Raw genomic sequence first — 23,531 nt, 5'->3', positions numbered from 1 at the left:
ACAAGCCAACACACACATGAATAAGCACGGACACACACAAACACAATTGCGCTACATATATAACCTTCCTTGACAAAGTCACACACACACTTTGCTCCAGGCAGTGTCAACGCAGATTCAAACGCGTGTTGAAAATACCAGGCGTTGAAGACTGACACTGGTGGTTGTATTATGGTGTTCAATTTACATTGTAGCTGGAGAGAGAGAGAGAGAGAGAGAGAGAGAGAGAGAGAGAGAGGGGGGGGGGGAAGTGAGAGAGAAAGAGAGAGAGAGAGAGGGGGGGGAGAGAGAGCGAGAGAGAGAGACCGAGAGAGAGACAGAGAGAGAGAGAGAGAGAGATAGATAGAGAGAGAGAGAGGGGGGAGATAGAGAGAGAGAGAGAGACAGAGAGAGAGAGAGAGAGAGAGAGAGAGAGAGAGATAGAGAGAGAGAGAGAGAGAGGGAGAGAGGGAGAGAGAGAGAGGGGGGGAGGGGGAGAGACAGAGAGAGAGAGAGAGAGAGAGAGAGAGACAGAGAGAGAGAGAGAGAGAGAGAGAGAGAGAGAGATAGATAGATAGAGAGCTAGGGGGGAGATAGAGAGAGAGAGAGAGAGAGACAGACAGAGAGAAAGAGAGAGAGAGACAGAGAGAGAGAGAGAGTGCCCAATGTATGACCATATTAGAGAGACATATTTCCCTCAGATTACACAGATCCACAAAGAATTCGAAAACAAATCCAATTTTGATAAACTCCCATATCTACTGGGTGAAATTCCACAGTGTGCCATCACAGCAGCAAGATTTGTGACCTGTTGCCACAAGAAAAGGGCAACCAGTGAAGAACAAACACCATTGTAAATACAACCCATATTTATGTTTATTTATTTTAACTTGTGTGCTTTAACCATTTGTACATTGTTACAACACTGCATATATATAGTATGACATTTGTCATGTCTTTATTGTTTTGAAACTTCTGTATGTGTAATGTTTACTGTTAATTTTTATTGTTTATTTCACTTTTGTATATTATCTACCTCACTTGCTTTGGCACTGTTAACACATGTTTCCCATGCCAATAAAACCCCTTGAATTGAATTGAATTGAATTGAGAGAGAGAATGAGCTGAGAGACAAAGCAAGAAGAGCATTCTATGCCATTAAAAGGAACATCAAAATTGAAATTCCAATTAGAATCTGGCTCAAAATTTTTCAATCAGTTATAGAACCAATTGCTCTATATGGCAGTGAAGTATGGGGTCCACTCTCTAATAATGAATTTACTAAATGGGACAAACATCCAATTGAAGTATTGCATGCAGAGTTTTGCAAGACTGTATTGCAAGTACAAAGAAAAACTCCAAATAACGCATGTAGGGCAGAATTGGGCCAATATCCCCTCCTCATTCGAATAGAAAAAAGAGCCATCAAATTTTACAACCATCTAAAAACAAGTGACCCTAAAACATTCCATCACACAGCCCTACAATGTCAAGAGATGAAACCAGAGAAGAGTCCCCTCAGCCAGCTGGTTCTGAGGCTCAGTTCACCAACCCAAACCAACCCCATAGAGCCTCGGGACAGCCCTCAGAGAATCTGGCCCAACCAAATCATCACGAAACAAAAAGAAAAATATATAACCTATTGGAAAGACACCACAAAAAATCAAAGTAAACTTCAATGCTATTTGGCTCTAAACAGACAGTACATGGTGGCAGACTATCTGACCACTGTGACTGATAGAAAACTGAGGAAAACATTGACTAGGTACAGACTCAGTGAGCACAGTCTGGCTATAGAGACCGGTCGTCACAGACAAACCTGGCTGCCCAGAGAGGACAGGCTGTGCTCACTCTGCTCCAGGGGAGAGGTAGAGACAGAGGTGCATTTCCTACTACACTGTGACAAATACTCAGACCTAAGAGCATATTTCTTTCCCAAAATTATAATTCAATACAAAGAATTTGAAACTATAAAAGATGAAGAAAAATTCAAATATTTATTGGGTGAAAAGCCAAAATGTGCAGTTTTGGCAGCCAAATATGTGTCCTCCTGCCACAGCCTGAGGGACAGCCAGTGAAAAATGCAAAGTAATGTTGATAATATTTCCCATTTAGCTTAGTTTTGTTTTGTCTTTCGTACCAGGTCATGTGTCTTCTCAGTCATGTTGACACTGGTCTACTACTGTTGCTTTAATGTATTGTTGTTCTGATTAATATTGTTGTTGTAGCTGTTATTAATGGTAATCCCATGTCCACTACTATTATTATTGCTGTTAGTCCCACCATTTATTTATATATAAATATATATATATTTTGTGTATATATATACATATATATTTTATTTAAATTTTTCGATATGTATACTTTGACAATGTAAGTAATAATAACTTGCCATGTCAATAAAGTCAATTGAATTGAATTGAATTGAATTGAGAGAGAGAGAGAGAGACAGAGAGACAGAGAGAGTGAGAGAGAGAGACAGAGAGACAGAGAGACAGAGAGAGAGAGAGAGAGTGGAAAAAGAGAAAGAGTGAGAGGTGCCCTTTATAGAGAATATTGGAGTTGTGTAGAGAGACAGGGGTGTGAGAGCACCAATTATTGTAATTCTGTCAGAGCACCTCACTCAAATATCCCCAGCTCATTTCAAATGGGATCCACGTCTCTCTTCATCGTTCTCTCTCTCGCTCACAATTCAGTTGAATTAGAAGGGCTTTACTGGCATGGGAAAGATATGTTTGCATTGCCAAAGCAAGTGAAATTGATAATAAACAAAAGTGAAATAAACAATAAAGAAATAACCGTAAACATTACTCTTACAAACGTTACAAGGCAATAGAGGAATTTAAAATGTGATATTAAGTCTATATACAGTGTTGTAATGATGTGCAAATATTTAAAGAACAAAAGGGAAAATTAATAAACATAAATATTGTCACGTTCCTGACCTGTTTTCTGTTGTTTTGTATGTGTTTAGTCGGTCAGGGCGTGAGTTGGGGTGGGCATTCTATGTTATGTGTATCTATGTTGGTTAATGGGTTACCTGATATGGTTCTCAATTAGAGGCAGGTGGTTTACGTTTCCTCTGATTGAGAACCATATTAAGGTAGGTTGTTTCACATTGTTTGTTGTGGGTGGTTGTCTTCCGTGTCTGTGTCTGTTTGCACCACACGGGACTGTTTCGTTTGTTCGTTCGGTTTTTGTGTAGTCTATTTTCCTGTTCGTGCGTTCTTCGTGTTATGTAAGTTCGTTTGTTCAGGTCTGTTGACTCCGTTTATTATTTTGTAAATTCTCAAGTGTTTTTCGTGTTCGTCTTTATTCTTTAATAAACATCATTATGTCAAATCACCACGCTGCATATTGGTCATCTGATCCTTCTCGCCTCTCCTCGTCTGAGGAGGAGGACGAAGTAGACGTTCGTTACAGAACCACCCACCAAACCCGGACCAAGCAGCGTGAGTACGAGCAGTGGCCCACTACACAGGAATCCTGGACATGGGAGGAAATAATGGAGGGAAAAGGACACTGGGCTCACATTGGGGAATATCGCCGCGCTCGTGAGGAGATGGAGGCAGCGAGAGCCCAAGATCGGTGGTATGAGGATGCAGCACGGAGACGTGGCTGGAAGCCCGTGAAGAAACCCCAAAAATGTCTTGGGGGGGAGGGGGCTAAAGGGTAGTGTGGCGAGGGCAGGTAGGAGACCTGCGCCCACTTCCCAGGCTTACCGTGGAGAGCGGGAGTACGGGCAGACACCGTGTTACGCAGTGGAGCGCACGGTGTCTCCTGTACGCGTTCATAACCCGGTGCGGGTTATTCCACCTCCCTGCACTGGCAGGGCTAGATTGGGCATTGAGCCAGTTGCCATGAAGCCGGTTCAACGCGTCTGGTCTCCAGTGCGTCTCCTCGGGCCGGCATACATGGCACCAGCCTTACGCATGGTGTCCCCGGTTCGCCTACATAGCCCGGTGCGGGTTATTCCACCTCCCCGCACTGGTCGGGCGACGGGGAGCATACAACCAGGTAAGGTTGGGCAGGCACAGTGCTCAAGGGAGCCAGTACGCCTGCACGGTCCGGTATATCCGGCGCCACCTTCCCGCCCCAGTCCAGTACCACCAGTGCCTACACCACGCACCAGGCTTCCAGTGCGTCTCCAGAGCCATGTTCCTCCTCCACGCACTAGCCCTATGGTGCGTGTCTCCAGCCCGGTACCACCAGTTCCGGCATCACGCACCAAGCCTCCTGTGCGTCTCCAGAGCCATGTTCCTCCTCCACGCACTAGTCCTATGGTGCGTGTCTCCAGCCCGGTACCACCAGTTCCGGCACCACGCACCAAGCCTCCTGTGCGTCTCCAGAGCCCTGTACGCACTGTTCCTTCTCCCCGCACTCGCCCTGAGGTGCGTGTCTCCAGTCCGGTACCACCAGTTCCGGCACCACACACCAGGCCTATAGTGCGCTTCGAGAAGTCAGTGTGCCCTGTTCCTGCTCCCCGCACTAGCTTGAAGGTGCGTGTCCTTAGCCCGGTACCTCCAGTTCCGGTACCACGCACCAGGCCTACAGTGCGCCTCATCCGGCCAGAACTGCCCGTCTGCCAAGCGCCATCTGAGCCATCCGTCTGCCCAGTGCCATCTGAGCCATCCGTCTGCCCAGTGCCATCTGAGCCATCCGTCTGCCCAGTGCCATCTGAGCCATCCGTCTACCCAGTGCCATCTGAGCCATCCGTCTGCCCAGCACCGTCTGAGCCATCCGTCTGTCCCGAGCCATTAGAGCCGCCCGTCTGTCCCGAGCCGTCAGAGCCGTTCGTCAGTCAGGAGCCGCTAGAGCCATTCGTCAGTCAGGATCTGCCAGAACCGCCAACCAGACAGGATCTGCCAGAGCCGCCAACCAGACAGGATCTGCCAGAGCCGCCAGTCAGCCAGGATCTGCCAGAGCCGCCAGTCAGCCAGGATCTGCCAGGGCCGCCAGTCAGCCAGGATCTGCCAGAGCCGCCAGTCAGCCAGGATCTGCCAGAGCTGCCAGTCAGCCAGGATCTGCCAGAGCCGCCAGTCAGCCAGGATCTGCCAGAGCCGCCAGTCAGCCAGGATCTGCCAGAGCCGTCAGTCAGCCATGAGCAGCCAGAGCCGTCAGCGAGCCATGAGCAGCCAGAGCCGTCAGCGAGCCATGAGCAGCCAGAGCCGTCAGCGAGCCATGAGCAGCCAGAGCCGTCAGCCAGTCCGGAGCTGCCCCTCAGTCCGGAGCTGCCGTCCTTCAGTCCGGAGCTGCCGTCCTTCAGTCCGGAGCTGCCGTCCTTCAGTCCGGAGCTGCCCCTCAGTCCGGAGCTGCCGTCCTTCAGTCCGGAGCTGCCCCTCAGTCCGGAGCTGCCGGTCTTCAGTCCGGAGCTGCCGTCCTTCAGTCCGGCGCTGCAGTCCTTCAGTCCGGAGCTGCCCCTCAGTCCGGAGCTGCCGTCCCTCAGTCCGGAGCTGCCCCTTATCCCGGTGCTGCCCCTTATCCCGATGCTGCCCCTTATCCCGGTGCTGCCCCTTATCCCGGTGCTGGCCCTTATCCCGATGTTGCCCCTTAAATTAGGTGGGTGTATTTGGAGGGTGGTCATTGGGAGGGGGCTACAAAAGTGGGAATTGACTATGGTGGGGTGGGGACCACGCCCAGAGCCTGAGCTGCCACCGCGGACAGATGCCCACCCAGACCCTCCCCTAGACTTTATGCTGGTGCGTCCGGAGTTCGCACCTTGAGGGGGGGTGTCATGTTTTGTCTTTGATCATGTCTTGTCCCTGTGCTTCCCTCTGCTGGTCTTATTAGGTTCTTTCTCTTTCTCTCTCTCTATCGTTCCGTTCATGCTCCCAGCTGTTTCTCATTCTCCCTACGACCTCATTTACTCTTTCACACCTGTCCCCTATTTTGCCCTCTGATTAGAGTCCCTATTTCTCCCTCTGTTTTCCGCTCCTGTCCTTGTCGGATTCTTGTTTGATGTTTGCAGTTTCTGTGTCCTTGTTCCGCCCTGTCGTGTTCTTTTGCCTTCTTCAGATGCTGCGTGTGAGCAGGTGTCTATGTCAGCTACGGTCTGTGCCTTCCTGAAGCGACCTGCAGTCTGTGGTCGCGTCTCCAGTCGTTCCTCTCTATTGACGAGAGGATTTCAGTTTCCTGTTTTGGATTACCATTGATTTATATCCAGGAGAATCATTATTTGTTTTATACTGGAATAAAGACTCTGTTACTATTACGTCGCTTTTGGGTCCTCATTCATCTGCATAACAGGGGGGGGGGTTATGTCACGTTCCTGACCTGTTTTCTGTTGTTTTGTATGTGTTTAGTCGGTCAGGGCGTGAGTTGGGGTGGGCATTCTATGTTATGTGTATCTATGTTGGTTAATGGGTTACCTGATATGGTTCTCAATTAGTGGCAGGTGGTTTACGTTTCCTCTGATTGAGAACCATATTAAGGTAGGTTGTTTCACATTGTTTGTTGTGGGTGGTTGTCTTCCGTGTCTGTGTCTGTTTGCACCACACGGGACTGTTTCGTTTGTTCGTTCGGTTTTTGTGTAGTCTATTTTCCTGTTCGTGCGTTCTTCGTGTTATGTAAGTTCGTTTGTTCAGGTCTGTTGACTCTGTTTATTATTTTATTATATCAAAATTAATTATTACATCATCAAAATGTGTTATAGATAAAATAATGAAAAGGGCATCTGGGAACCTCAGTAAATAGACACAGATTTGGAGCTGAACAAGTCATTGCATGTATATACTTGAGAATTCAGGGCTTGGACTTGACTCGAGACTCGACCGGTTCGACTTGGGACTCGACTTAAGACTTGGACAATGTGACTTGAGACTTGGTTGTGATTCGAATAATTGTGACTTCCTCTGCAAGGAACTGTCTGTATATCTTAGAGATATAATTGTGATGAGGCATTTAAAAAAAATATATATTTTCTACATTGTAGAATAACAGTGAAGACATCAGAACTATGAAATAACACATACATATGGAATCATGTAGTAACTAAAAAAATTTTCAACAAATCATAAACCAAAGCTACCAGAAAGCTACCCTACCACCACCCCACTGACCAAACTGAGCAACCGGGCATGAAGGACCAGGGAGAAGACCAAGAACCCAATGACCACTCTGACAGAATTACAGAGTTCCTTGGCTAACGTGTGTGTGTGTGTGTGTGTGTGTGTGTGTGTGTGTGTGTGTGTGTGTGTGTGTGTGTGTGTGTGTTGGGGTGTGTGTGTGTGTGTGTGTGTGTGTGTGTGTGTGTGTGTGTGTGTGTGTGTGTGTGTGTGTGTGTGTGTGTGTGTGTGTGTGTGTGTGTGTGTGTGTGTGTGTGTGTGTGTGTGTGTGTGTGTGTGTGTGTGTGTTTGAAAGCCTGAGAGACCGGCCGGAGAGAGACTAAGCAGTAGATAGCATCCTCCCATAGAGAAGGCCTGCAGACCACACACACACATGCATATACACACACATACACACACACACATGCATATTTACACACAAACTCAAGCACACATACCCATTTCAACAGTCAATATCTGTCTGCTATCTCAGGATTAAAACTGACCAGGCATGGTCCATCCCTCCCCCACTGCTAATCCAAACCAAAACGCCTCACTTCAGTGTTGTCCCCTCGATCCCTCTCCTCTAATGACCACTCAAGGGACTATAGCACAGTGTAGCGACGCGGGAGAGAGAGAGTGGTCATTACAGACAGATGGTGTGTGTGTGCGTGTGCGTGTGTGTGTGCATGTGCGCGTGCACGTGCGCATGTCCGTGTCCGTGTGTGTGTGTGTGTGTGTGTACACAGGTGCATCGACCGACCGGCCATGGGAAATACATAATAGAGTGAACTTCATTGTCCCGGGGTCTGATACACACACATGTGCTGCTCATTACAGGTACACACACACACACGCACACACACACACACACACACACACACACACACACACACACACACACACACATACTTTTGGGTTCCCAACGTCTCATCTACAGGGTGGCCTTCACTGATGACGCCCCAAGGAGGAGAGGAGAGAAGAGAGAGGAGAGGGGAGAGAGGAGAGAGGAGAGAGGGAGATGATAGAGGAGAGAATAGGAGAGAAAGAGAGAGAGAGAAGAGAGGGAGAAGATAGAGGAGAGAGGAGAGAGATGGGAGGAGAGAGAGAGGGAGAAGATAGTGGAGAGAGAGGAGAGAGAGAAAAGAGAGGGAGAAGATAGAGGATAGAGAAGTGGAGAGAGAAGAGGAGAGAGAGAGAGAGAGAGAGAAGAGAGGGAGAAGATAGAGGAGAGAGAAGAGAGAGGAGCGAAAGGAGAGGAGAGAGAGAGGGAGAAGATAGAGAAGATAGAGGCGAGAGAGGAGAGAGGAGAGGGGAACGAGAGGGAGAAGATAGTGGAGAGAGAGGAGAGAGAGAGAAGAGAGGGAGAAGAGAGAGAATAGAGGAGAGAGAAGAGGAGAGAGAGAGTGAGAGAAAAGAGGGAGAAGATAGAGGAGAGAGAAGTGAGGAGAGAAAGGAGAGGAGAGAGAGAGGTAGAAGATAGAGGAGAGAGAAGAGGAGAGAGAGAGAGAAGAGAGGGAGAAGATAGAGGAGAGAGAGTGAGAAGAGATGGGAGAGTGGAGATAGAGGAGAGAGAGCGAGAGAGAGAGATTGGGGACTCCGCAGGGGAAGGAAGCTAGTCATTTAAACAAGCAGAACCTCTCATTTCTTCTCTCCTTCTGTTGTCAATTACTACAGGTCTGCAGATGTTCCCCGGTCACACACACAATGCAGTAACATGAGAGATGATATGCTCATAATTGTTCGAGGCCTGAACAGCTCCAGTAGAGGTAACGCCTACAGGAATCTGACCCCACCTGAGGAATCTGACCCCACCTGGCTGGCTGGCTCTGGCAGCTCCTGGCTGGCTGGCTCTGGCAGCTCCTGGCTGGCTGGCTCTGGCTGGTCATGGCTGGCTGACGGCTCTGGCTGGTCATAGCTGGCTGACGGCTCTGGCTGGTCATGGCTGGCTGACGGCTCTGGCTGGTCATGGCTGGCTGACGGCTCTGGCTGGTCATGGCTGGCTGACGGCTCTGGTTGCTCCTGTCTGGCGGACGGCTCTGGCTGGTCATGGCTGGCTGACGGCTCTGGCTGCTCCTGTCTGGCGGACGGCTCTGACTGCTCCTGTCTGGCGGACGGCTCTGGCTGCTCCTGTTTGGCGGACGGCTCTCGCTGCTCCTGTCTGGCGGACGGCTCTCGCTGCTCCTGTCTGGCGGACGGCTCTGGCTGCTCCTGTCTAGCGGACGGCTCTGGCTGCTCCTGTCTGGCGGACGGCTCTGACTGCTCCTGTCTGGCGGACGGCTCTGGCTGCTCCTGTTTGGCGGACGGCTCTCGCTGCTCCTGTCTGGCGGACGGCTCTGGCTGCTCCTGTCTGGCGGACGGCTCTGGCTGCTCCTGTCTGGCGGATGGCTCTGGCTGCTCCTGTCTGGCGGACGGCTCTGGCTGCTCCTGTCTGGCGGATGGCTCTGGCTGCTCCTGTCTGGCAGACGGCTCTGGCTGCTCCTGTCTGGCGGACGGCTCTAGCGGCTCGGGACAGACGGGCAGCTCTGACGGCTCGGGACAGACGGGTAGCTCTGACGGCTCGGGACAGACGGGCAGCTCTGACGGCTCGGGACAGACCGGCAGCTCTGACGGCTCGGGACAGACGGGCAGCTCTGACGGCTCGGGACAGACGGGCAGCTCTGACGGCTCGGGACAGACAGGCAGCTCAGACAGCGCTGGGCAGGCGGGCAGCTCAGACTCTGGCTGCGCTGGAGAGGAGGAAGGCTCTGACAGCGCTGGACAGGTGGGAGCAACTGGAGAGAGAAGACAGAGAGACAGCCTGGTGCGGGGGGCTGCCACCGGAGGACTGGTACGTGGAGGTGGCACCGGATATACCGGACCGTGAAGGAGAACACGAGCTCTTGAGCACCGAGCCTGCCCAAACTTACCTGGTTGAATGGTCCCCGTAGCCCTGCCAGTGCGGCGAGGTGGAATAGCCCACACTGGGCTATGCTGGCGAACCGGGGACACCATTTGTAAGGCTGGTGCCATGTACGCCGGCCCGAGGAAACGCACTGGAGACCAGATGCGTTGGGCCGGCTTCATGGCACCCGGCTCGATGCCCAACCTAGCCCGACCAGTGCGGCGAGGTGGAATAGCCCGCACTGGACTAAGCACGCGTACTGGGGACACCGTGCGCTCCACCGCATAACACGGTGTCTGACCAGTACGACGCCCTCTCACTCCACGGTAAGCACGGGGAGTTGGCTCTGGTCTCCTACCCGGCTTTGCCACACTCCGCGTGTGCCACACTCCGCGTGTGCCCCCCCCCCCCCCCCAAGAAATTTTTGGGTCTGAATCTCGGGCTTCCAACCGCGTCGCCGCGCTGCCTCCTCATACCAGCGCCTCTCTGCCTTCACTGCCTCCAACTCTGCCTTGGGACGGCGATATTCCCCATGGCTGAGCCCAGGGTCCTTTGCCGTCCAGGATCTCTTCCCAAGTCCTCGAATACGTTTTGTTGTCCTTGTGTCTTCTGCCGCTGCTGCCCTTTCCCACTCTGCTTGGTCCTTTGTAGGTGGGTGTTTCTGTAACGATTGTTCTCCTCATCGTCTGAGGAGGAGCATGGATCGGACCAAAACGCAGCTTGTGGAGAATACATGTTTGATTTATTTTTAAAGAAGACGAAACGAAGAACACTGAAAAAACTATAGAAAACAACAAACGACGTCAACAGACCTGAACATGTGAACTTACATATAACGAAGAAAACACGAACAGAATCAGACTAAACAAACGAAACAGTCCCATGTGGTACAAACAATGACACGGAAAACAAACACCCACAAAACACACGTGAAACCCCGGCTGCCTAAGTATGATTCTCAATCAGGGACAACGATTGACAGCTGCCTCTGATTGAGAATCATACCAGGCCGAACACACAAAAATCCCAACATAAAAATCACACATCGACAACCCACCCAACTCACGCCCTGACCATACTAAATCAATACAAAAACAATGGAAAACAGGTCAGGAACGTGACAATAAATCATATAAATATGTCTGGATTTGATTAGAGCTTTGATCAGCATGAACATTCAACCTGATGCTACCTGAGCCTGATGAGTCATTAAATACATTTAATGACTCATATATTAAATACATTTAATGAGTCATATATTAAATACATTTAATGAGTCATATATGTAATACATTTAATGAGTCATATATTAAATACATTTAATGAGTCATATATTAAATACATTTAATGAGTCATATATTAAATACATTTAATGAGCCATATATTAAATACATTTAATGAGTCATATATTAAATACATTTAATGAGCCATATATTAAATACATTTAATGAGAAATATATTAAATACATTTAATGAGCCATATATTAAATACATTTAATGAGTCATATATTAAATACATTTAATGAGCCATATATTAAATACATTTAATGAGTCATATATTAAATACATTTAATGAGTCATATATTAAATACATTTAATGAGTCATATATTAAATACATTTAATGAGCCATATATTAAATACATTTCATGAGTCATATATTAAATACATTTAATGAGTCATATATTAAATACATTTAATGAGCCATATATTAAATACATTTAATGAGTCATATATTAAATACATTTAATGAGCCCGAGCCCAAAAAAGCCCAGATGATTGTGTCGTTATCCAATAGGCTACATACATTATATAGGCTACTGCACATTATGCACGACAGAAAAACACAAAAGCCCATAGATGTAGCTAGCTATATGCTCTCCTCAGTAAACAAATGAAACTAGCCAGTAGGCTGACGTATTACTGTATACTGTATTATACTGTATTATGTGGACTGGAATTACACACGTCATTCAAACCAGAAGAGAACATGTGATTCTGGTGCAGCACATGCTCCCTACGAAGTTACCAGTACAGGCTCTTTGTATAATTAGTAGGCTGACGCAAATATACCTTTCATGATATTTCCCCTAATGCTGTTAGCCTGTCTCCTCTTTCTCTGTCTATTGTTGCTTCAGTCTTCCCTCGCTTCCAACAGTAAAATGAAAGAAGTTTTGTTGTCCTTATCTTCGTCATTCTATTGACGTCCTTGAATAATATAGGACTAGAATTAGATGCAGAACGCTTTCACTTCTCTTCAAGAAGATTGATGGTTATGGTCTGAATGAATAACTGCTGTAGGCTACTGCCATCGCGCCTTCTTCTCATAGTCTATTGCTAAAAGAAATAATGTCCAGCAGGTTATTTTAGCTTATCCTGCTTGGGACTCCAAGAGCCAAGGAGTGTTTTTAAGGAGAGGCCAGCAGAGCACAGATGCTTGTGTATTGCACAAGAGACAGGGGCTATAAATTAGAAGCTTATTATGCATAACCCATCAATAATTAGCTAAATATAAGGTTAATACCGCATTGAATGTATTACCTGAAAGAGGTAGGCTAGGACATCTATATATAGGGCTATATATCAATCTAGAACAGGGTTATCTATTTTGAATGCAGTTTGAATAGAGTTGGAGAGAGAGAAAGACTGTGTTTGCACGTGCACTGATTTAAAGCAACAATATTAGAGTGATAGTCTGTTTTAAAACTCTGCAGCTGCAATTAAAAAATACATCTTTACAAAAAACAAGGTGACCCCCGAAAGCCAGATGGAGATGGTAAATTAGATGCACATTCGGTTTATATATTACTGTATCATAGGCTATGCTGCAGCAAATGTAGGCCTACCTGTCAGAAGGGAAAAAAAGTTAGCATGGTGAGATGATAAGTCTACATGCATTGTGAACTGCGCTCCATACTGAGATGGGCTGTCTGTCCCCACCCTGAGGGTTGGTTCATCATGCAGAGGACGTAGAGAAGCCAGATTTAGACATCACATATAATTGAACAGTTCAATTTCACGCCATGCTGTTCATACATGTATAAATAATGTATTATAATTTACCGGTTTCTCGCAGTTACACTATATATACAAAAGTATGTGGACAGTGGATTCAGCTATTTCAGCCACACCCGTTGCTGACAGGTGTATAAAAATCGAGCACACAGCCATGCAATCTTCATAGACGAACATTGGCAGTAGAAGGGCCTTACTGAAGAGCTCATTGACTTTCAACATGGCACCGTCATAGGATGCCACCTTTCCAACGAGTCAGTTCATCATATTTCTGCCCTGCTAGAGCTTTACCGGTCAGCTGTAAGTGCAGTTATTGTGAAGTAGAACATTTAGGAGCAACAATGGATGTGAAGTGGTAGGCCACACACGCTCACCGAATGGGACTGCTGAAGCACGTAGCTCGTAAAAATGGTCTGTCCTCGGTTGCATCACTCACTACTAAACTGCCTCTGGAAGCAAAGTCATCACAAGAACTGTTCATCGAGAGATTCTTGAAATGGGTTTCCATGGCCGAGCAGCCGCACACAAGCCTAAGATCACCATGCACAATGTCAAGCGTCGCCTTGCTACCATTGGACTTTGGAGCAGTGGAAATGCGTTCTCTGGTGTGATGAATTCCGCTTCACCATCAGGCAGTCCAACGGACAAATCTGGGTTTGGCAGATGCCAGGAGAACGGTACCTGCCCCATAGTATAATGCCAACTGTAAAGTTTGGTGGAGGGGGAATAATGGTCTGGGGCTGTTTTTCATGGTTCGGGCCCCTTAGCTCCAGTGAAGGGAAATCTTAGCGCTACAGCATACAATGACATTCCAGTCTATTCTGTGCTTCAAATGTTGTGGCAACAGTTTGGGGAAGGCCCTTTCCTGTTACAGCATGACGATGCCCCCTGTTCACAAAGTGAGGTCCATACATAAATGGTTTGTCGAAATCGGTGTGGAAGAACTTGACTTGCCTCAACCCCATCGAACACCTTTGGGATGAATTGGAAAGCTGACTGTGAGCCAGGCCTAATCGCCCAACATCAGTGCCCGACCTCACTAATGCTCTTGTGGCTGAAGTATTATTGCTCAATGAACACTGATCCTTATTAGAAACAAATGAACCACTAACAGAACAGACCCCCAACCTTCAACCTTAAAACCAGTACTGTGTCACGTCTGTCCATCTGCCTGTCAGTCTGTCTGTCTGCCTCAAAACACAAAGACATACAGTTTAATGGTTGATCATGCTGTTAACTCTGTGGGTTAAATGTCCCTGTAAATTCCACCAGGTCTTACCAGGTACAGTATAACAGGCAGGTAGCTAGAGGTCTAGTTGAGAGTGTCAGCATGACCAGATTCCACAGCACATGGAAGTGACAGCCGAGAGAGTCACAGGCCAGGAGAGAGGGAGCAGGAGAGAAGAGAGGGATGTAGAGGACAGACACACACACACACACACACACACACACACACACACACACACACACACACACACACACACACACACACACACACATGGTATATCACAGAAGTAGATACTCACATTCTCTCTGTGTTGCGGGGTATATTCCGGGGCATAGTTTTGATTCCCAGCCCATGGCAGTCAACTGTGGTGCCACTGCAGGTACACAGGGCAGGGCATGCGCTGGCATAGCCTGTCACCAGGGCACAGAGAACCAGCACACACACCCAGTACCCAGGTAACCTCCCCACGCCTGCCCAAGAACAAGCTCCTCTCCCGGGCATGATCTCCACCACTGCAGCCTCCTGCTCCTCAAAACGTCCTTCTCTACAATCAGTGTGTAGGCTCTTGTAGAATGAGAAAGAAATGTAACTGTTCCAACATAAAATGGGGCTAGAAATAAGTCGGTGAGTAAAGCAGATTAGAGGTTTTAAATGTGCTGCAGTCTCATATTTCTTCTCCTGTTGATGTTTCTGAAAGACTTGATCTTCTCTCCTTCTTTCCTGGTAAAGGGAACTATCCACCTCTCTCTTGTCTTAGTGGAGTTGTTCTGTTCTGCACTCGTTGGCTCACGTCTCTCTCCGTCCCGCTCTACTCTGCTTGTCTGATGATGGGGGAATGGGGAAAGAGCAGAATGAAAAATAGTCTCTCTCTCTCTCTCTCTCTCTCTCTCTCTCTCTCTCTCTCTCTCTCTCTCTCTCTCTCTCTCTCTCTCTCTCTCTCTCTCTCTCTCTCTCTCTCTCTCTCTCTCTCTCTCTCTCTCTCTCTCTCTCTCTCTCTCTCTCTCTCTCTCTCTCTCTCTCTCTCTCTCTCTCCTACACACACAGCAGTCATCCATCACTAGGATCTACTAATAGCAGACCCCTGACTTCACCCCTCCCCCTTCTCTCCTCCCTCCCTCCCTCCTCACACAACACCTCCCTTCAGAACCCTGCCTGAACTCTCTCATTCTCTCTCATTCTGTCTTCTAGTCCCTCATTTTCTCTTTTATTCTCAGAATTCTCTCTCCGTCCTTTATTCCGTTTCATTCTTTCCCTCCTGTCTATTCTCTCTCTCCCAGGCTTGCCTCCATGCAGCCCCTATAGAGCAGAGAGTATTAACCTCAACTTCTGTCCCCAGCATCACAAAGGACTGTGTGTGTGTGTGTGTGTGTGTGTGTGTGTGTGTGTGTGTGTGTGTGTGTGTGTGTGTGTGTGTGTGTGTGTGTGTGTGTGTGTGTGTGTGTGTGTGTGTGTGTGTGTGTGTGTAAATACATACAGAATTTATATTTATGACATCACCTAACAACTTGGACATTAGTGGATTGTTGAAGCCCTTAGTGGTGGCAAGGAGGAGGTTAGTCTCCAACTTCTCTCCACACAATGAAAATAACACTTCTGGTTTAAATACACCACCGGCTTGGCTCAATTTATCCTGGCTCTGCACAGCTCACTCTGTCTAACTCTCCACTTCATCTCTTCCTGCTCTGTGGTGAAACCATCCCAACACCAACACTACAACAGAACCTGAAGGTCCCTGGAACCCTAATCTCTGTCTGACAGAGAGAGGGGGGAGAAAAGGAGAGAGAGAGAGAGACGGAGGGAGTTGAAAGAGGGGTACTGTGCAAAAGAAGAGAGGGAGTGTGTGATCTGTTCTTCCCAGTCCTAGCCAGTCAGACACCACACATCGTAGAGAGAGAGAGACTCCATCTGGCCCAGCTAAAGTGTCAGTGGGGTCCTGATTACAAGGTAGAGGGTGAACACCACCCTCTACCCTGTCTCTCTCTGTCCCTCTCTCTGCTCCCTCCACTCTCTCACAGAGCTGTGAATGGAATGCACACAGATACGCAACACACATCTCTGTCTCAGACGTCAGAAGAAACAACACCAATTTGCACTTAAGAGGAGAGTTGTCAAACAGCAGACAGTACCACAACTCATATAGGAAACAAAGGAAGTCACCTGCAAGTCTCAGGAACATTTGTCTGACTAATTGTGTAGTAATTTAGTAGTAACTAGAGCTCACCAGAGAGAGAACATAGAAGAGTGGTGTGAAGTTTTATTTTGAATCATTCTAAAATAACATTATGTATACTTGGGGGGTTGTGTATGGATAATGCATGGTTGAATGGGTCTAACCTAGCATGTCTACAGTTAACAAACTGTGTCTGGAGAACCCATTCTAAATAAACCCCTGAGTTTTTCAAATCAAATCTTATTTGTCACATGCGCCGAATACAACAGGTGTAGTAGACCTTACAGTGAAATGCTTACTGACAAGCATTTAACCAGCAGTGCAGTTTTCAAAAATACCTAAAAAAGAGATAAGAATAACAAATAATTAAAGAGCAGCAGTAAATAACTGTAGCGGGTGTTTATACAGGGGGTACCGGTACAGAGTCAATGTGTGAATGTGCGAGGGGCACCAGTGTCGAGGTAATTGAGGTAATATGTACATTTAGGTAGAGTTATTAAAGTGACTATGCATAGATAATAACAGAGAGTAGCAGCAGCTTAGAAGAGGGGGGGCAACACCTGAGTTTGAGGTGGTTAATATATACAGTAGTGAACATTGGTATGTCCAGCACGGTCACTGCTGTCCTGCTGTTCATTTACAGGACCTGAGAGAGAGAGAGCAGGAACCTGCTATACTCACAATACACAATACAACACAGATGTCCACAACGTATACTTACCATACCAAACATGTAACAACTCAGACAACTGGTTTCAGGTCATCTTTACAAAAGGCTGAGCTTTTGTATCTCAAGTCCTCCATCTGCTGGTTAACAACTCAACTGCACTCAGTCACTACAGACCAGTCACTAGTTCCAGCATGCAGTTTAGCAGACAAAACTAAATTCACTAAATAGCTAAATATAAATGAAATACTGAAACATGTACATTAAATATTACCAGTCCATGTTGTAAAATCTTCAATCATGGCCAACCTTCAGCATGACATTATCTCAGTTTAATACATGACCTTTGTTGATGATCAATAATTCACACAACCAATAACAACGACAGGAAATAAAGATGTTTCTTTGATGATCTTTTAATGTCAGTTTGTTGCATAGCTTCACATCAGCACCAATAATGACAGACGTTGTGTTGTACATGATGTCCTCCCAGACCCAGTAGCATGTAGAACATTCACTGATAACAGTTTAACACAGAGCTCTGTAGCTCAATAGTCAGACCAGTATCATGTCATCGTTTCATGTTGTAATGCTGCAGACACTGTCAGGGACATATACAGGTAAACGTTGACTCTGGAAAAGGACATTCTGACAAGGATTCAAGTTATTCACATTTACACAAAAGTCAATAGTTAATGTTAGAAGATATGGTTAAATCTAGTCAGGATTCAGAGGTCAATATCTTTGAATGTTAAAATATGTAGAAACAGAGTACCAATGCAGATAGGCCTGTACATTTAACACAACTTTAGAATAAATTAAATAAATATTGTAGCACAGATTGCATACCAAAAAATTTGTTTGTAACAGTATCAAAACAAATAACATAAAAAATAGATATTCCATAAAATATTTCATAAAACAAGTCGGTGCAAATAACAGAATAAAATCATGTGATCATTTAGACACAGTGGTTGTACTCTGATAAAGTAAAAAACACAAAGAAAAGTCTTCAAATTAAAAAAGTTGTTTAAATAGAGAGAAAATGACAGTGTTGTAAATAAAGACTTTGTCTGAAGAAACTCACTCCTAATAAATAAACAGTGAGTTCACCAGTAGTAATAACACTATACCTTCAGCTACTCCTAGACCTTTGACCTCTCACTCATATCTAGGGCCCAGAGGTTACCTTAACACGGGACCCAACCACATCTAGGGCCCAGAGGTTTTCCTTATTTAACACGTGACCCAACCACACCTTGGGCCCAGAGGTTTTCCTTAAGATTGGACCTGACCAGGAACAACACTAATCAAATCCCTACATACCATGTTCCAAGACTTCTCTCATCTCTCCCTCCATCTTTCTTTCACACTCATCTCTCCCTCCATCTTTCTTTCACACTCATCTCTCCCTCCATCTTTCTTTCACACTCATCTCAGTCTCTCTCCTGTCTCAACACATTAGAACAGCAACATTGATGATGCTACTGTCTCCACAGATACAATAACTGGAATACATTAAACTCCTTAGAGATCCATCATATTCCTACATAACTGAGGGAATACTGCCTACAGACAAATAATACCAAAACTTAATACAAATGAAAAAAAAGTATTTGTCCACATTGCAGGATTTACACAGTAGTAACATTAACTCAAAGTGCATGCAAAAGTTTTATACAAGTTAGTATTAAACTAGTCAGTCTTCATGACTCTTATTTGACCTGAATGACCAGGTGGAAATGAGATGTGTCGTCTCTTTCCAAACAGAACTGCCACATCCTCATCTGTTTCACCTGTCCTTGTGCTTGTCTGCACCCCCTCCAGGTGTCGCCCATCTTCCCCATTATCCTCTGTGTATTTATACCTGTGTTCCCTGTTTGTCTTTTGCCACTTCGTCGTGTTTGTTCAAGTCAACCAGCGTTTTGTCTCAGCTCCTGCTTTCCCCAGTCTCCCTATTTCTAGTCCTCCTGGTTTTGACCCTTGCCTGTCCTGAGTCTGAGCCCGCCTGCCTGACCTCTCTGTCTCCCCCTAACCCCGAGGCCGGCCTGCCTGACCTCTCTGTCTCCCCCTAACCCCGAGGCCGGCCTGCCTGACCTCTCTGTCTCCCCCTAACCCCGAGGCCGGCCTGCCGTCCTATACCTTTGCCCCACTTCTCTGGATTATCGACCCTTGCCTGCCGACCTGTCGTTTGCCTGCCCCTGTTGCTGTAATAAACGTTGTTACTTCAACACAGTCTGAATTTGCATCTTACCTGAAACGTGATAAGAACAAGGAAGAGATTAAACTAATTAAGATGTATTACATTTAGAATTTATTGACAAACACAATTAGCCGCTGCACATTAACTCAGGATAAAAAATATAATAAGTGCAGAGGGATCTGTTAGCAGAAAAATAATTTTATTAACAAAAAGTAAACATATGAGTTTGCTTTACGTAACAATTATTTTGTAGTTTTACAGACAATTTCCTGCAACTCTACACAACAAAATCAATTGGGGCCCCTGGAGGTCAGAGCCCCTGGAGGTCAAGGCCCCTGGAGGTCAGAGCCTCTGGAGGTCAGAGCCCCTGGAGGTCAGAGTCCCTGGAGGTCAGGACCCCTGGAGGTCAGAGCCTCTGGAGGTCAGAGCCCCTGGAGGTCAGAGTCCCTGGAGGTCAGGGCCCCTGGAGGTCAGAGCCCCTGGAGGTCAGAGCCCCTGGAGGTCAGGGCCCCTGGAGGTCAGAGTCCCTGGAGGTCAGAGCCCCTGGAGGTCAGAGCCCCTGGAGGTCAGGACCCCTGGAGGTTAGGGCCCCTGGAGGTCAGGGCCCCTGGAGGTCAGAGCCTCTGGGCACGTGCCCTGCGTTCCCAGTCAGTAATTTGTTCATGATGTCAACAAGTTTAGATAGCTGACTAGATTAACTAGACTAATTTACCAATCAAAACATGTTTAACTGACATGGGCTGATTGAGTGAAAGTCAGTAAGTGACATAAGAAGAAAACTGCTGATTTACAACTAAGTTTCTAAATGTCACATTTTGTATTCTACAATTCTCTCAACAGTAAGTTGAGACACGACTGAGTTTGTTTTTGTGGAAAAAATAACAAATGTCCGGACCTACTGTAGGTGTCCTTATATGTAGTTACTGCCCTGTCCATATTAGTTCATCACTGACTAGATGGTGAGCCTCGGGGAGGGACAGAGAATTTGTGGGAAAAGACTGCAAGTTGCTGATGAGGAACATTTAGAAGAAAAAGTATGAGTATAGTTGACTCATGTTACTTTGTCACACACACACACACGTAGAAACACACAGACAAACACACACATCCACACACACACAACCTCATTGGGATGACATCACTGTCAGAGACACCTCTGATTGGCAGATCTGTACACCAGTGCCTTTTGCATCACCAGCTGGTCCAATAGTGAAGTATGGGTAGAGAGTCTCAGTGAATGTGTCTTTATGAGTGTAGATGAGTGTCATGTCTTTGGAGTCGTAGAAGGACACCTCCCCCTGGTCGTAGTCCAGCTGCACTCTGATCCTCTGGGGTATCTTCTTCAGGAGGAGGGTCTTTCCCATTCCATTAGTATACTTACCACTCCTCTGCAGTATCGCCCAGATTCCATACTCTGGTGATGCATGCCGCTCCCCTTTCCTGTCAGTTGACTCTTTAGCCACGCCCAGGTTCCAGTGAGGATGGTCCCCCACCTCCACCTCCCAGCTGTGTTTACCTGAGCTGAACCCCTTACAGCCCAGAACACTTGGATACTTCATGAATCTCTCTGGGTTGTCAGGGAGCTGCTGCTTTGGGCCAGTTTTACTCACACTGGTCAGATCATCAGACAGAGAGAGCTTGGGGAAAGCAGTGTTGGGGTCCAGAATCACAGGAGCTTCAGAACAAAGAGATATTCCACACATTATACCATGTATTGTATTTTCATATACACTAAGAACACTACATTTACATTTAAGTCATTTAGCAGACGCTCTCATCCAGAGCGACTTACAAATTGGTGCATTCACCTTATGATATCCAGTGGAACAACCACTTTACAATAGTGCATCTAACTCTTTTAGGGGGGGGGGGGGGGTTAGAAGGATTACTTTCTCCTATCCTAGGTATTCCTTAAAGAGGTGGGGGGGGGGGGGCTACTTAAAATAGCCTACTTAATTAAAATCTATATCTTACATTGTTCTCCATCATGTGCTCTCCTATACAGTACTCACTGTGTTTGATGATCCCCTGCATCTTCTCCCAGACTCTGAACATCAGGTTGCCCAGGTGTTTGGCCACGTCTATCAGCCCCCCTGACACCAGCTGTGGATCTGACATTGTGCACTGGGCTCTGGAATAACATTCAGGAGTCAGAACTTCTGTGAGGTTGGGTTCACACCCACAGAGAAGAGAGAGACGAGAAGCAGATCACTTACCTTTCCTTCATGGTCTTGAAGTTCTGGAAAGTAGAGTATATAGACATCAATATCATTGATTCATCTATACATCTTTGAGTTAATTTATAATGTATGTCTGAGAGAGCAGTTCTTACCTGCAGGAATGAGATGTCTTCATCTTTCAGCTCCCTCTCTATGTCTCTGATTGTGTCTGAAAGTGATGATATCTCTCTGTTCATCTGCTCTATCTTCTCCTTCATCTTCTGACTCTTCTGCTTCTCTTCCTCTTTCAGATCAGCTATCCTGGCCTCCTCTTCCTCTCGTAGAAACTGGTGAAGTTTCTCAAACTCCTCCTTAATCTGCTTCTCTGTGTGCTGGGTCTGGCTCTGGAGACAGTGAGAACAATACATCATTCTACAATTATTATCATAATAAAATCCAACATGTAGGGTACAACTTAAACAATACATGCTGTACTATTGTAACTTTGCATAATTTATACTAACCTTAATGTGCACTGCTGTTTGATCACAGGTTTGTTTAACTTTATTAAAGACCTTCAGCTTCTCCTGTAAGGGCTTCAGGTCAGTCTGGAGTTCCTCCTGGAATGAGACAGAACCTCACTGAGGAGACAACCTCTGGACTCACTTTATAGGAGAGAGCATGTCTGTATAGCAACTTAACGTTTTTTTTTGTCATGAATCTTGTTCTGGAGGCAGATATGCAGTGGTCTCTAGCTGGCACAGCCACAACGTCATAACATTTTATTTTAAACCTAACCCTAACCTTAACCACACTGCTAACTATAATGCCTGACCTTAACCTCAAACTAAGACCAAAAAGCAAATGTTATTTTTAATTGTTTTTTAAAACATTGCCAATTTTGCCGTTGCAGCTGGCTCATCTAGTGGAAATCACTCAGTTCTGCCTCCAGGGAAATATTCATCTTTCATTCCTGACAATAAAAGTAAACCTGTAACTGTACACTACTTCTCTATCACTGCAGAGACATTTGCTTTAAGTTCCAGGGTCTTTCTGTAGGTTTTCACTTATTATCTGAGATTTCATACAAAACAGTGATTTGGAATTCATCACAAACTGAATTCCACAATTATTCAGTCAACACAAAGTGTAGAACATCTATTTATTATCTAAATGAGTCTGACTCATTAATAAAACATTGATAACTTCATGTTCCATAGTTTGAGTATTGATGTATCACATATTTTCTATCAGAATCGTTCTCCTACCTTGTGATCCTGTACAGCCTCATCTACAGGGATACAGTCATGATCTTTATGTTTCCTTGAGACCTGACACACCAAACAGATGGGCTCTTTATCCTCCAGACAGAACAGACAGAGTTTCTCACTGTGTTGACTGCAGATCACCTTGGACCCTGTGGTTGGATCTGCCTGTCTCCTTTCCCGTAAGGCCTCACACAGGTTCTTTAGAGACAGGTTTGTAAGGGGATTCTCCATTGAGGATTTTCTCCTGCAAACTGGACATTCCCGAGATTCCTTGTCTTTCCAGCATTCCTTTAGACAGGCTTGGCAGAAGCTGTGACTGCATGACAAGATGACAGGATCCTTGAAGATGTCAAGGCACACCGAACAGGAGAAATCCTCCTCTGGGAGAGACGAACTAGAAGCCATTTTCTCACGCTGTGTCACCCCGTTCTGGATTGAGATCTGAAAGTTACTTTCACTTACACTTTTAACAACTTCCTCTCTTAAAGAGTCACTTCATTCAAAACAAGTAAAGCTGCACATAAAGTTCACAGTTTTGATGATATTACCTTGTATTGGTTGGTTTAACAGCCTGATGGTTCAGAACAATCTAAATTAAATCCCAGTGATGTGTTGTGTGTCAGACAGACATGAGTCCTGGAGAGATATTAAAGTTACCGCACTGAGGTGAACTTTAGTCATCATGTGACTCGGGGGAGGAGTTTCAATAGTCTCTGGTCCTGTTTGAATAGTTAACATGCACCCATGTATTCAAACAGGGCCAATGACAGTGGATTTACACACTGAACACTTTTGTCCTGTATGTTTTATTCTCTCTGTAAACCATTATTATTGACCAGTACAGCACAGCTTTACAAGCTGCAAAACTATATTTATATTTGTAGACCATGGCATAACATAGAAATTGATAACATCAA

The 23,531-nt window shown here is 46.1% G+C and overlaps 2 protein-coding genes across 6 annotated transcripts in view; both read right to left on the bottom strand.

Moving 5' to 3' along the window:
* Positions 1-15,020, bottom strand: part of LOC139580477 (slit homolog 1 protein-like) — a 213,467-nt gene extending 198,447 nt beyond the window's left edge. For 3 of the 4 annotated variants that reach the window (XM_071409212.1, XM_071409213.1, XM_071409215.1), the window contains exon 1: positions 14,446-15,019. In XM_071409212.1, the coding sequence (XP_071265313.1) occupies positions 14,446-14,648 (203 nt within the window). In that variant the 5' untranslated portion in view covers positions 14,649-15,019. Of the gene's footprint in view, positions 1-14,445 lie in introns of all 4 variants that reach the window. The other variant, XM_071409214.1, reaches the window with a different exon arrangement.
* Positions 15,021-19,365: 4,345 nt separating this feature from the next.
* Positions 19,366-23,284, bottom strand: LOC139580476 (E3 ubiquitin-protein ligase TRIM35-like). 2 transcript variants are annotated; one of them, XM_071409211.1, is made up of 7 exons: positions 23,163-23,284; positions 22,615-23,043; positions 21,871-21,966; positions 21,520-21,750; positions 21,404-21,426; positions 21,200-21,318; positions 19,366-20,862 (listed from the first exon to the last, which is right to left on the bottom strand). In XM_071409211.1, the coding sequence occupies exons 2-7, from the start codon at positions 23,017-23,019 to the stop codon at positions 20,312-20,314; spliced, it is 1,425 nt and encodes a 474-aa protein (XP_071265312.1). In that variant the 5' UTR covers positions 23,020-23,043; positions 23,163-23,284; the 3' UTR covers positions 19,366-20,311. The 2 variants fall into 2 exon arrangements, with proteins under 2 accessions (XP_071265312.1, XP_071265311.1); XM_071409210.1 differs by having other exon boundaries at positions 21,404-21,750.
* Positions 23,285-23,531: the final 247 nt, after the last annotated feature.

This window comes from Salvelinus alpinus, chromosome 7 (genome assembly GCF_045679555.1).
Source record: "Salvelinus alpinus chromosome 7, SLU_Salpinus.1, whole genome shotgun sequence".
In the NCBI taxonomy this organism is placed as follows: domain Eukaryota; kingdom Metazoa; phylum Chordata; class Actinopteri; order Salmoniformes; family Salmonidae; genus Salvelinus; species Salvelinus alpinus.
This window is presented reverse-complemented; position numbering and strand designations above follow the sequence as displayed.

What these genes read in the sequence shown, in the direction of transcription:
- LOC139580476 (XM_071409210.1), bottom strand. Translation starts at nt 23,019, where the DNA reads ATGGCTTCTAGTTCGTCTCTCCCAGAGGAGGATTTCTCCTGTTCGGTG. An exon ending in AGGCTGTACAGGATCACAAG is followed by an intron (nt 21,967 to 22,614) that starts GTAGGAGAACGA and finishes GTCTCATTCCAG; the next exon opens with GAGGAACTCCAGACTGACCT. An exon ending in TTCAAGACCATGAAGGAAAG is followed by an intron (nt 21,319 to 21,403) that starts GTAAGTGATCTG and finishes ATGTTATTCCAG; the next exon opens with AGCCCAGTGCACAATGTCAG.